This window comes from Coregonus clupeaformis, unplaced genomic scaffold (genome assembly GCF_020615455.1).
Source record: "Coregonus clupeaformis isolate EN_2021a unplaced genomic scaffold, ASM2061545v1 scaf0102, whole genome shotgun sequence".
Classification (NCBI taxonomy): Eukaryota; Metazoa; Chordata; class Actinopteri; order Salmoniformes; family Salmonidae; genus Coregonus; species Coregonus clupeaformis.
The window spans coordinates 580,842-594,048 of NW_025533557.1; the positions used below are offsets into that span (position 1 = coordinate 580,842).

Sequence of the window (13,207 nt, forward strand, 5' to 3'; positions counted from 1 at the left end):
ACAGGGTAGTTACTAACTACAGCTTTGTTTGTTTACAGTGCTTCTGCGCTCTAAGTCGTCATTAGCCGGTATTCAGTTAATGATTATCCATGATCTCATTACACTGGAAAATGGTATAACTGTGTAATTACATTGTATGCATGATGTCCAGTCATTAATGAGGATGAACGTTGATTTAAAACCATTTTCTCTTGCTCTGCAGTCTGCACTAATAAACAACCGATTTCTTCATCCCGCCCGCACCCGCAGCTTTTCATACTGCACCCTCTGGCTTTCTGTCCGACTCCCTCCCGTTACCTCAAGAACTGGTCCCAAACCCAACCGCAGTCCCGCAATGTTATTTTAGGCATATGTGACGCAGCTCCCTTGCCAGCCATGGTCCCAGCAATTTTGTGCCCTATAGGCAATATCAAAAATAACCTAAGAAATAGCCTAGGTTAATTGACCAGAGATTCTCACGTGGCCCATTCTATTAAGCTATCAGTATTACTGGGCTATATCAGCCAATAGACTAGACTTAGTTTGAAGAGAGCAGAGTTGGAGAGACTTGCACTTTATCTTGAGCTCTTTTTATAGCCTACCTTTTAGGAGGGGGACGATGTTCAAATGGAGACATATGAGTGATACATTTTTATTTCTAGACAATGTAGTAAACTATAGTCTAATCATATTTTGGAAGTAATGTGATTACTCCGTGTCCCCCTCCAATCTTCTTCATTATGATCTAAAAGGCTAAACTGATCCTAGAGCAGTACTCCTATTGCCTCTTATCCAGACTCCTTGCGCCGGCCAAACGTTACGGCATGCTCACGGACGTTAGTTTCTTATCCGCGTTGAGTCTGGATCCGAGTACCTCCCCGACCCTTCACCCGAATGCGAACACATTCGGTGCCGTCTGATTGGTCCAGAAACCTTTGGATTTGGCCAGAGCCGGAACACGCGTGGGTATAGAGGCAGTTTGAAAGTTCGTCATTGGCTTTGATACTGTGATTGGTTAGAAATGATCCCATCGATGATGACTTTGTTTTGTCAAAGGCCCCTATTGCCCCTCATCACCACAAACAACTTCAGTGATGGCAGTCTCAGACTAAAGTATGTAGCGAAACAACAGAGCAGCAGAATAATTTAGTGTGTGTCGTCAGGCTAGCACTTCTACTCTGAGACATTTGTATTAATACAAACCCAGATTATCTACAGTGTTTTGGACAAACCTCTGGTGTCCTGATGGACTCCCCATTATATGAGAGTTAATGCTATGATTGCAGGGAGCTAGGCCCCACTTCCCTCTATCTGAGAGCATGCCAAACACTACAGTCACTTCACATGGTTAGGAGACGTAGGCCTACAATAAACTTGTCATTCCAGAGTTGGCCTACAGCAAACCCTCAGGCAGTGATCATTTAGAGCTGGACATTTATTCTCTGTGAATTGTTCTTCGGTTTAGCTCCATGTCACTTCCTTGAACACAGCAGAGGCAAACAGAGATGTATGGTTAGGAGCACTATTTTTAAGAAACACACAAGACCAGGAGCTGTTGACTATATTTCTAGCAGCCAGGTCCCTATGTTTAGGGTCTAGTTCGTCATTTTCTGGGTTTGTTTCGTTTGTTTCAGAGTTCCTCTGTCCCTCACATGCGTCATAGTTCCTATTTGTGCAGAACAGAAAAGGCTATTTTTTTCTGATTTAATATCTAGGTTTGACATTTACACTTGATTTCTTTGTCAGTTAGTTGTAGTGAATTGAAAACCAGGAAAAGAGCTAAACAATAGATGGGCGATGGCACCTCGCAGTGGAGAAGAATGGCTTGAGAGAGTAGCTGATTGGCTGGTTATTGTGTGAGGGAGGTGTTGGCTGCTGCTCTGTTCGGGCCCTATCGAGAGAGAGGGAAAGAGGAGTGGAGAAACCAGAACAAGCCCAGACATATTTCCACATATTTCTTGGTGGAAAGTAAAAGTTGTGTTTGAAAGATCTGAAAGAGGATGATAACTCATAGTGTTTACTGCACTTTGGAGAGGAGGGATAGGATCAGGGTGTTCAAAGTAATAAAGTGTGTACGGAGGCTGTATAGAGGCCTGTGAAGGCACAGCCCTGTCCTGTCAAGACAGGATCCCCTACTGTACTGTGGCCCTCATTGGAATCCTCCAAAACACAACCACCTCAACCCAAATACTGTTCTTCTGTAGGGGTGGAGTCTGGGTCATGTTCAGTGGGCCCAAAATGGTGGGGGGAAAATGTAAACAGAGGTAACTACCTAAACATGTCCAGTTAGACGGTCATTTTATGTAATGTGTTGAAAATATTTTTAAAAATGTCTGAGAAGAAATATAGTCATTTTCATGTTGCTGTTTCTAAATTTTTTGCTACGGAGTTAGCCTACCTAATACGACCCTGGTGTCTTCACACAACTGTAACATGTGATTAGTCAACCATTGTGTTATCTGAATGCATCTATTAACCAGAGCTAAACAGCTGTGTGTGTATGGGGGGGGGGGGTGGGGTGGACTGGACGGGACGGGACTGGACTATGTAAAATAAGTGCTGTAATTTCTAAATGGTTCACCCGATATGGATGAAAATACTCTCAAATTAAAGCTGACAGTCTGCTCTTTAACCTCATAGTCGTTGTATCATTTCAAATTCAATGTGCTGGAGTACAGAGCCAAAACAACAATATATGTTCACTGTCCCAATACTTTTGGAGGGGGGTGTGTGCGCGTGCATGTTTTCCTACATTATCAGGACCAGAATATCCTGACAAGGTAAGAAAACAAGAAAGAATGTGAAAAGTCCGGATTTTTTTTTTTTTATCCATGTCCTGAATTTGTTAAAATTCTATTTTAGGCTTTGGGGTGAAGGGTTAGTGAAAATAGGATTTTGAATGGAAATACATTTTTACTCCCCAAAAAGTCCTGAAAATTCAGTTTTATTCTCAGTAACTGGTGCGTATTTCCTACAACTCGCCTACAAAATCATCTTATCACTCAGGACTCTGATTGTGAGTGTGCTTATGACTCTCTCTGACTGTAATGTGGTAATTATGAAATCAGTCCATCTCAGATTGACATGGTGTCATAATCACAACATCCCTCTGAAAACCATCACGGTGTCAGTGTTTTGCCTTCCATGGTGATCTAACCATGCTGTAAATGGTTAATAGAAAGAGTTCCAAACCTCTGCCAATAACACCTAATTTTCGTTTTCCCCTCCACACTCAAACTGTTCCCAGGTAGTCATAGCAAAATTCTTACTTGAGAAATTGCTCTTTGCTAAGAAGTTATTTTGGTTTCTTTTTGACTATTTTAATGGAAATCAATCATAGTATGGTACTTAATTGTCACCCAGAAATGATTTGATATTGAGATTTTTTTTAAACTGCTGCATTGGACCTTTTAAACATACAGTATCCACCCGCCAAACAGATTTAGTTAATGTCTCACAACAACACATACAGTGGCTTCAGAAATTATTCATATCCCTTTTACTTTTTCCACATTTTTGTTGTTACAGCTTGAATTTAAAATTGATCAAATGTATATTTTGTGTCACTGGCCTACACACAATACCCCATAATGTCAAAGTGGAAATGTTGTTTTCAACTTCGGTACACCAGGAATTGTTTATAAGGAAACATACCCCTCCCCCTCGACTCTTACCGGAAGCCGCCGTTCGATCCATTCGGGAATATGTCTCGTTGAAGTAAACATTTGCTTAACAACTCGCATAATACGTTGCATGGACTCACTCTGTGTGCAACAATAGGGTTTCACATGATTTTTGAATGACTACCTCACCTATGTACCCCACACACAGAATTATCTGGAAGGTCCCTCGGTCGAACAGTTTTTTTTTGATAAAAAGAAACAGAATAGAGCTAAGCAAAGGCAAAATACTAGAGGAAAACTTGGTTCAGTCTGCTTTCCAACAGACGCTGGGAGACAAATTCACCTTTTAGCAGGACAATAACCTAAAACACAAGGCCAAATATATGTGTACAGTGCATTCAGAAAGTATTCAGACCCCTTGACTTTTTCCACATTTTGTTATGTTACAGCCTTATTCTAAATGGATTAAATATATATTTTTCCTCATCAATCTACATACAATACCCATAACGCCAAAGAAAAAACAGTTTTTTTGACATTTTTGCAACTGTATAAAATGTTTTAAAAAACATCACATTTACAGAAGTATTCAGACCCTTTAATCAGTACTTTGTTGAAGCACCTTTGGCAGCGATTACAGCCTTGAGTCTTCTTGGGTATGACACTACAAGCTTGGCACACCTGTATTTGGGGAGTTTCTCCCATTCTTCTCTGCAGATCCTCTCAAGCTCTGTCAGGCTGGAAGGGGAGCGTTGCTGCACAGCTATTTTCAGGTATCTCCAGAGATGTTCGATGGGTTCAAGTCTGGGTTCTGGCTGGGCCACACAAGGACATTCAGAGACTTGTCCCGAAGCCACTCCTGCGTTGTCTTGGCTGTGTGCTTAGGGTCGTTGTTCTGTTGGAAGGTGAACCTTCACCCCAGTCTGAGGTTCTGAGAGCTCTGGAGCAGGTTTTCATCAAGGATCTCTCTGTACCTTGCTCCGTTCAACTTTCCCTCGATCCTGACTAGTCTCCCAGTCCCTGCCGCTGAAAAACATCCCCACAGCATGATGCTGCCACCATGCTTCGCCGTAGGGATGGTGCCAGGTTTCACTGGCATTCTGGCCGAAGAGTTCAATCTTGGTTTCATCAGACCAGAGAATATTGTTTCTCATGGTCTGAGAGTCCTTTATGTGCCTTTTGGCAAACTCCAAGCGGGCTGTCATGTGCCTTTTTACTGAGGTGTGGCTTCCGTCTGGCCACTCTACCATAAAGGCCTGATTGGTGGAGTGCTGCAGAGATGGTTGTCCTTCTGGAAGGTTCTCCCACCTCCTCAGAGGCATTCTGGAGCTCTGTCAGAGTGACCATTGGGTTCTTGGTCACCTCCCTGACCAAGGCCCTTCTCCGCCGATTGCTCCGTTTGGCTGAGTGGCCAGCTCTAGGAAGAGTCTTGGTGGTTCCAAACTTCATCTATTTAAGAATGATGGAGGCCACTGTGTTCGTGGGGACCTTCAATGCTGCAGAAATGTTTTGGTACCCTTCCCCAGATCTGTACCTCGACAATAATCCTGTTTCAGACCTCTACGGACAATTCCTTCGACCTTTTGGCATGCACTGTCAACTGTGGGACATTATATAGACAGGTGTGTGCCTTTCCAAATCATGTCCAATTAATTGAATTTACCACAGGTGGACTCCAATGAAGTTGTAGAAACATCTCAAGGATGATCAATGGAAACAGGATGCACCTGAGCTCAATTTCGAGTCTCATAGCAAAGGGTATGAATACTTATGTAAATAAGGTATTTTATTTATTTTGAATACATTTGTAAGAAAAAAATATATAAAAACCTGTTTTCGCTTTGTCATAATTGGATATTGTGTGTAGATTTGTATTTAATCAATTTTAGAATAAGGCTGTAACGTAACAATGTGGAGAAAGTGAATGCACGTACACAAGTTGCTTATCAAGAAGACGTGTTCCTGAGTGGCCTAGTTACAGTTTTGACTTAAATTGGCTTAAATCTATCAACAACTAACTTGACAAATTTAAAAAATCATTTAAAAAAGAATAATGTACAACTATTGTAAAATCCAGGTGTGCAAAGCTCTTAGACTTACCCAGAAAGACTCTCAGCCGTAATCACTGGCAAAGGTGATTCTAACATGTATTGACTAAGGGGTGTGAATACTTACACTACTGTTCAAAAGTTTTAGAACACCTACTCATTCAAGGGTTTTTCTTTATTTTTACTATTGTAGAATAATAGTGATTCTTCAAATAGCCACCCTTTGCACCCTCTTGGCATTCTCTCAACTAGTGTCACCTGGAATGCTTATCCAACAGTCTTGAAGGAGTTCCCACATATGCTGAGCATTTGTTTGCTGCTTTTCCTTCACTCTGTGGTCCGACTCATCCCAAACCATCTCAATTTGGTTGAGGTTGGGGGAGGCCAAGTCATCTGTGGAGGCCAGGTCATCTGATGCAGCACTCCATCACTCTCCTTCTTGGTAAAATAGCCCTTACACAGCCTGGAGGTGTGTTGGGTCATTGTCTTGTTGAAAAACAAATGATAGTCCCACTAAGCCCAAACCAGATGGGATGGCGTATCGCTGCAGAATGCTGTGGTAGCCATGCTGGTTAAGTGTGCCTTGAATCAATAAATCACAGACGGTGTCACCAGCAAAGCACCCCCACACCATAACACCACCTCCTCCATGCTTTATGGTGGGAAATACACATGCAGAGATCATCCGTTCACCCACACCGCGTCTCACAAAGACCAAATGACAAATTTCCATCGGTCTAATGTCCATTGCTCGTGTTTCTTGGCCCAAGCAAGTCTCTTCTTCTTATTGGTGTCCTTTAGTAGTCGTTTCTTTGCAGCAATTCAACCACAAAGGCCTGATTTCACACAGTCCCCTCTGAACAGTTGATGTTGAGATGTGTCTGTTACTTGAACTCTGTGAAGCATTTATTTGGGTTGCAATTTCTGAGGCTGGGAACTTTAATGAACTTATCCTATGCAGCAAGTTAACATGAGAGGTAACTCTGGGTCTTCCATTGGTCTTTTACCAAATAGGGCTATCTTCTGTAAACCCCCCCTACCTTGTCACAACACAACTGATTGTCATCAAGTCAAAGGATGGCTACTTTGAATAATCTCAAATATAAAATATATATTGATTTGTTTACCACTTTTTTGGTTACTACATGATTCCTTATGTGTTATTTCATAGTTTTGATCTCTTCACTATTATTCTACAATGTAGAAAATAGTAAAAATACTGAAAAACCCTTGAATGAGTAGGTGTTCTAAAACTTTTGACCTGTAGTGTATGTAATTTAGATATTTCTGTATTTCATTTTCAATAAATTTGCCAAAATTTCTAAACAGGTTTTCACTTTGTCGTTATGGGGTATTGTGTGTAGATGGGTGAGAAAAATATATTTAATCCATTTTGAATTCAGGCTGTAACACAACAAAATGTGGAATAAGTCGAGGGGTATGAATACTTTCTGAAGGCACTGTCTTTGCTTAGACCACTGTTGTTCTGTTATTACGGTTTAAGTGCAGTACTGTCATTAGTAACGACTTACATAAGGCACAAAGTAGGGCTGTGTCCCACCCTATCCCACCTCTTCCCAAGATGCAGTCTCAACCCTTTACAGTACCTCATCAGTTTTTGTAACTGTAAATAATATCTCCTCTCGCTCTGTTTCTAAACAGGCGTTTGGCAATGCAAAGACTGCACAGAACAACAACTCCAGCCGCTTTGGGAAGTTCATCCGGGTCAACTATCTGGAGAGTGGGTCGGTGAGAGGGTAAGGCAGTGTGTTTGTGTTATCATGTATTCCATGACATATTTCATACCATAGCAACAACTGTCGCTGCATGAAAGCAGCATCACAGAAACAAAATACCATTCACTTTTAAATCAGTGAATTGGTTTATTTTGGTTTGCCTGGGTGCCTGTATGTTTCTGCTCTCTTGCCAACTTCTTATGGCAAGAGCACAAAGATCTGGGACCAGGCTATATTTCCTCACTGAATGGCAATCACATTTTCATCAGTGAGTTTCTGGCTAAAATTGAATCTCATTGTAATTAATTGGTTTATTTATGTAGTTCTTTGCTGCCAGTGTCTCTAACATGACTGCTGTCATAACCTTTCTTTTTAGTTCACAGCACAGCCATTTGGCTTTATTTTACAAATCAGACATAAGTACACAAACAACACTTCTATCAGTTGTTGGTATTGATTGATCTGTTTGTCTCCCTTGCAGGGCAGTAGTTGAGAAGTACTTGCTGGAAAAGTGTCGACTGGTGTTCAGAGCTAAGAGTGAAAGGTATGGGTGGACTAGCAGAGATCTGACACACACACACACAGGTATGGATGGACTAGCAGGGAAGACCTGGCGCTTGACAAACATTTTTGCGCTATTGACATCAATGAATGATTCAAGGGAAAGCCAGAGTTGCACCTGCTTATCTACATTTTGACTCTGTCCCTTACTGAATGAGTCCTTGCTTTGCGATGTAGAAATGAGCACATCCAAGAAGACTCAGTTCATTGTGAAAGTGTCAACACTAATTCAGGAAATTCACGCTTTGACTCAATCTCAGATCATGAATTGTACAGAAGCTTTTCATTTGTCATAGGAGCATCACATCAACTATTCTCTGAAGCAATTTTCTGCTTCTTACTTTACATTTACATCATTTAGCAGACGCTCTTATCCAGAGCGACTTACAGTTAGTGCATACATTTTATTAATTTTTTTATACTGGCCCCCCGTGGGAATCGAACCCACAACCCTGGCGTTGCAAACGCCATGCTCTATCAACTGAGCTACCTCCCTGCCGGCCATTCCCTCCCCTACCCTAGGCCAATTGTGCGCCGCCCCATTGGTCTCCCGGTTGCGGCCGGCTACGACAGAGCCTGGATTCGAACCAGGATCTCTAGTGGCACAGCTAGCACTGCGATGCAGCGCCTTAGACCACTGCACCACTCGGGAGACTTTCACAGGCTGTGAGGTTAATGCCACACACACAGCATGAGCTCCTTGTTATTCTTTTAGGTCCCCTTATTTAAAGTTTAACCCTGGTCTGAAGTGTAACTTAATATGAAAGTGAAGTAGACTTTAATTCAAGGAATGCGGAAAAGCATAGAGAAGGTATAAGTGATAGCACCGCTGTACATTACTCTCATGCTGCAAAATGGAAACTAATGATGGAAACACTTAAAGATGGACTCCACATTAGGGGAAACGGCGCCGCTGTTTCCCCTAATTTTTTTGACTAAACAGAGGTGAGCAGAGTGGTAAAAAAAAATTGCTGTACATATTCTGCTGTTCTATCGCGCGTACAATGATGTCTGAGGGGTGGGGGAAAATTGTATTTGTTTGCTGTAACTTTGTTGTTGTAATATCCCGAACAGATGTGGCGGTTTCACCATTTATGATTCCACCTTTAAAGGCCCAAAGCAGCCTTTTTATATCAATATCAGATAATTACTGGTTAACAGTTAAGTACCTTACTGTACAAAAATCGCTTTTTAGCGAAAAACAATTTCTCATGCAAGAATTTTGCTAGGACTATCTGGGAGTGGTCTGAGTGGGGAGGGGAAAACTTTAAACTGGCTGTTATTGGCAGAGAGGTTTGAACTCTTTGTTATTGGTCTATTAACCAATTTACCGCCTGGTGATGTCACCAGGAAAGCCGAAACTCCCACCCATGCAAACCTACTGATTAGAAGGTCCTGTTTAGATTGTATTTTCAACAAGCAGCTATTAGGAAATAACACCGATTTTTTTTATTTGTAACACTTTTACAGTGTTAGTTTCATCAGCTGTTGTACAATATGATACAAAACACAGGACGAATCACACAATCACACCATTTGAATCAATTAGTTACAATGTTTATTACTGATTCATGCACTATATATACACTAATGATTAACAGTCTATGACTGGGGACCTATGTTTTGACTGACCAGGAAATACCCAGAGCCTTACGGTAGTTGTTGCCTATAACTAAGGCCTGGAATTTTTCTTGGTCAGGTCATGCAGTCAGAAAAAACTCCTGGCCCTCTCTACAGTACAGTATAGCCTCTAACATCTGACTTTCAGGAACTACTACATGTTCTAGTACCTGCTGGTGGGGGCTTCTGACTGAAACACACACAGTATGACCTCTGACCCTTGACCTCCAGGAACTACCACGTGTTCTACTACCTGCTGGTGGGAGCGTCCAAGGAGGAGCAGAGAGAGTTCAGTCTGCTGCAGCCTGAAGACTACACATACCTACAACAGGTACACACACATATGCGCGCACACACACACACACAGACACACACAATCACACAGCAACACAGGGTAAACACCAGTTCAGTTGAGTTCCGACTTACTGTATGGAAGTCATTACTTGTATAACTTTTCATACGAAAGCCTGGTCTGGAGAGCTCAACTGTATTGCTGTATTCATTATTAATGTTGTGTCCCAAATGGCACCCTATTCCCTATATAGGGCACAACTTTTGATCAGGGCCCATATGACTCTGGTCAAAAGTAGTGCAAACTATGTAGGGAATTGTGCCATTGGCCCTGATCAAAAGTAGTGCACTATATAGGTAATAGGGTGACTTAGTGTCAGAGTTCATCTCTAGTCTAAACTGCCCTATCATGTGGCTCTGACTGTTACATTATGATCTGTTAGTGCACGTCTGTCTGTCATCAGGGTAATACCTGTCTGTATAGAATAACTATCTTCAAAGTAATGACTCGGGACGTCGGTTGTGAGATGAAAGCTTCTTTTTAGTAATAATACTTGTTCATGTTACATTTTACTGCTTTAGATTTTAAAAACAATAAAAGAAAGTTGCTAGCGAAAGCCAGGATAATCACTTGTACATAACTGGCGCGTTCTCGTTTTTCTTACTTCCTGTCGCAAGGCATTCTGGTACTTGCAGTCAATAGCGTAATCCAATACTAACCAATACAACAGAAATATGTACATAGTTCTCTCAACCTCCATCACATGAATTCTAATACAATTAGTCTTACATATGTAAATAACTCAATAGCTCAATGAATTCACTGTAAACATTAGCTCTGTAACCCATTAAAGTTACAACAGTCTGTAAGCCTGTACTCTAGGTCAGCAATACAGATGCTAAAAGCATATTTGTCTTCATATTTTCTCTTTATTTTCTGTCAATTGTCTCTCTATTTTCTCAACAACAACAAAAAATCTGTTTTAAGTGGATTTACGTTTTTAAAAGTTTGTTTCAATTAATTATATCTGTCACTCTGCTCAGGAGAACTTTCATTTAGAAGACGCTGAGGATCTCAGACATGAGTTCAAGAGGCTTCATCAGGCCATGGAGATGGTGGGATTCCTGCCCTCCACTAAAAAACAGTACGTATGGATACTTTTAGGGTTAACTCTTCAGGGGAGCGAGACAGAGCGTGTGCAACGAAACGAGAAAGCGTGAAGGAGACAGAGGGAGACTGAGATAATGACAAAATAGAGAGCGCCAGATCTCTATAAACCAGTTTATCTCAGAAACCTTATCCTCTCCTGTTTACGTCCCCTGTACCATACTCTTGTCATCTCTCATGATCCCTGATGATATCTCTTTTTCTGTCACAGTCAAACCTGATGGAACTAAAACGGTCTGTATTTAACATTACAACTCTCCAAGAATTACACCTCTCTCTCCCCCATGGCCACAGCAGGTTAGAGCTTGTCAGTCCTAGCAGGAGAAAAATGCAGGGAACATTTCAGCAGCAGACATCTGATCATGGTCTTAGGGTGTGGCAGGTGGAACAGTAGATCTTTGTTACTCACCTGGTGGCCTACTGGGGTTGTTTCTCTATGTAATTATATGGTAGCTCGTAAATGATCATGTGTGTATATGTGTATTGTGTCCTTGAAATAAGGATGATGCAATAACTCCTACTAGCAGTGAGTGGCGCTCCTGGTGTGTGAGACTGTTATCCAGGTGTATTGTGCCCTATGTTTTCTTGTGCAGGATATGATCAGTAAAAAAGGTGTATTGTATAATAATTGTGCGTGTCTGTGTAGGATATTTTCCATGCTCTCTGCCATCCTGTATCTGGGCAACGTGACCTACACCCAATCAGAAGATGGCCAGGAGCTGGAGGCGGGGCCAGCAGACGTCCTCTCAACCCTGTCTGACCTGCTCAAGGTACAGGCATCAATCTATCACTCAATCAATATCTTTATTATCTCACCTACTCAAGGTAGAGGAATCAATCAATCTTTAGTCTCACCTGCTTAGAGGAACACCTGTACACTGCTTTAACTGACAGTCTGCTCTGTTCTCATAGGTTAAACAGGAGTTGCTGGGGGAGGCTTTGACCAAGAGGAAACAAAAAACTGCCAATGACAAACTAGTTTTACACTACACTCTCAAAGAGGTAGGGGTTCTAACACCAGTTCCATTTATTTTCCTTTTTCTATCTCACATGACATGAGAGGGAAAACTCCAGACAGTAGTTATAGCCAGGATCTGGAGATTTTCCTTGTCAGGTCATGTGTGGTCGGAAAAAAATTGGTGCCCTGGTGTTGTGGACTTATATGGCTCTTGTTGGCTTTGCAGCCTTTTTTGTGGTGTTTCTTGCTGTTATCTTATAGGCCATAACGTTGTCTTGTCATTGTCCTACCCAGGCTGTGACTACTGTTGTCTTGTTGTTGTCCTACCCAGGCTGTGACCATGGTTGTCTTGGTGTTGTCCTACCCAGGCTGTGACCATGGTTGTCTTGTTGTTGTCCTACCCAGGCTGTGACCATGGTTGTCTTGTTGTTGTCCTACCCAGGCTGTGACTATGGTTGTCTTGTTGTTGTCCTACCCAGGCTGTGACTACGGTTGTCTTGTTGTTGTCCTACCCAGGCTGTGACGATCATTGTCTTGTTATTGTCCTTCCTAGGCTGTGACAGCGCGGGACTCCATGGCCATGTCTCTGTACAGCTCTCTGTTTGACTGGATCGTCCTGCACATCAACCACGCTCTACTCAACAGACGAGACATGGAGGAGGCCGTCTCTGTAAGACAACCATTCACTGTACTAACCCTAACCCAGAGACAACCCCTACCCTAACCCTTTCACTGCAGCTTTAACACCACAATCTGTAACTTTCACTTCCAGTCAAAAGTGCTGCCCCTGCATTTGTTTGACAACCTTTCAACCCAGCTTTAGAAGGATTAGTAAAGGAAAAGTGGTTACATAGCGTAAGCACTGCTGTTTAGTTACTCATTGTGTATCTATCATTACTTTTATTATTACACATTTTACTTTTGAATTATCAAAATTCATAAGAAGATTATTCATTTTCTTTTAGTGTTTGTCCATAGGTATCCTGGATATATTTGGTTTTGAGGATTTCCAGACAAATAGCTTTGAACAGTTCTGCATCAACTACGCCAACGAGAAACTACAGTATTACTTCAACCAGCACATCTTCAACCTGGAGCAGGTGAGCTCTATAAGGGAAAGGAAAGGGGGATACGTATCAGTTGCACAACTGAATGCGTTATAAACCCTTCACCCCATAAAAGGGTACCTTCATGTGAAGTTAAATCATCTCTAATTGGAAATT

The 13,207-nt window shown here is 41.8% G+C and overlaps 1 protein-coding gene across 1 annotated transcript in view; it reads left to right on the forward strand.

Moving 5' to 3' along the window:
• LOC121581271 (unconventional myosin-IXb) overlaps positions 1 to 13,207 on the forward strand; it is a 58,210-nt gene that overhangs the window by 14,422 nt on the left and 30,581 nt on the right. The window contains exons 2-9 of the mRNA XM_041896781.2: positions 7,313 to 7,407; positions 7,868 to 7,930; positions 9,799 to 9,898; positions 10,903 to 11,003; positions 11,673 to 11,796; positions 11,939 to 12,028; positions 12,538 to 12,654; positions 12,950 to 13,084. Of these exons, the coding sequence (XP_041752715.2) occupies positions 7,313 to 7,407; positions 7,868 to 7,930; positions 9,799 to 9,898; positions 10,903 to 11,003; positions 11,673 to 11,796; positions 11,939 to 12,028; positions 12,538 to 12,654; positions 12,950 to 13,084 (825 nt within the window). The remainder of the gene's footprint in view (positions 1 to 7,312; positions 7,408 to 7,867; positions 7,931 to 9,798; positions 9,899 to 10,902; positions 11,004 to 11,672; positions 11,797 to 11,938; positions 12,029 to 12,537; positions 12,655 to 12,949; positions 13,085 to 13,207) is intronic.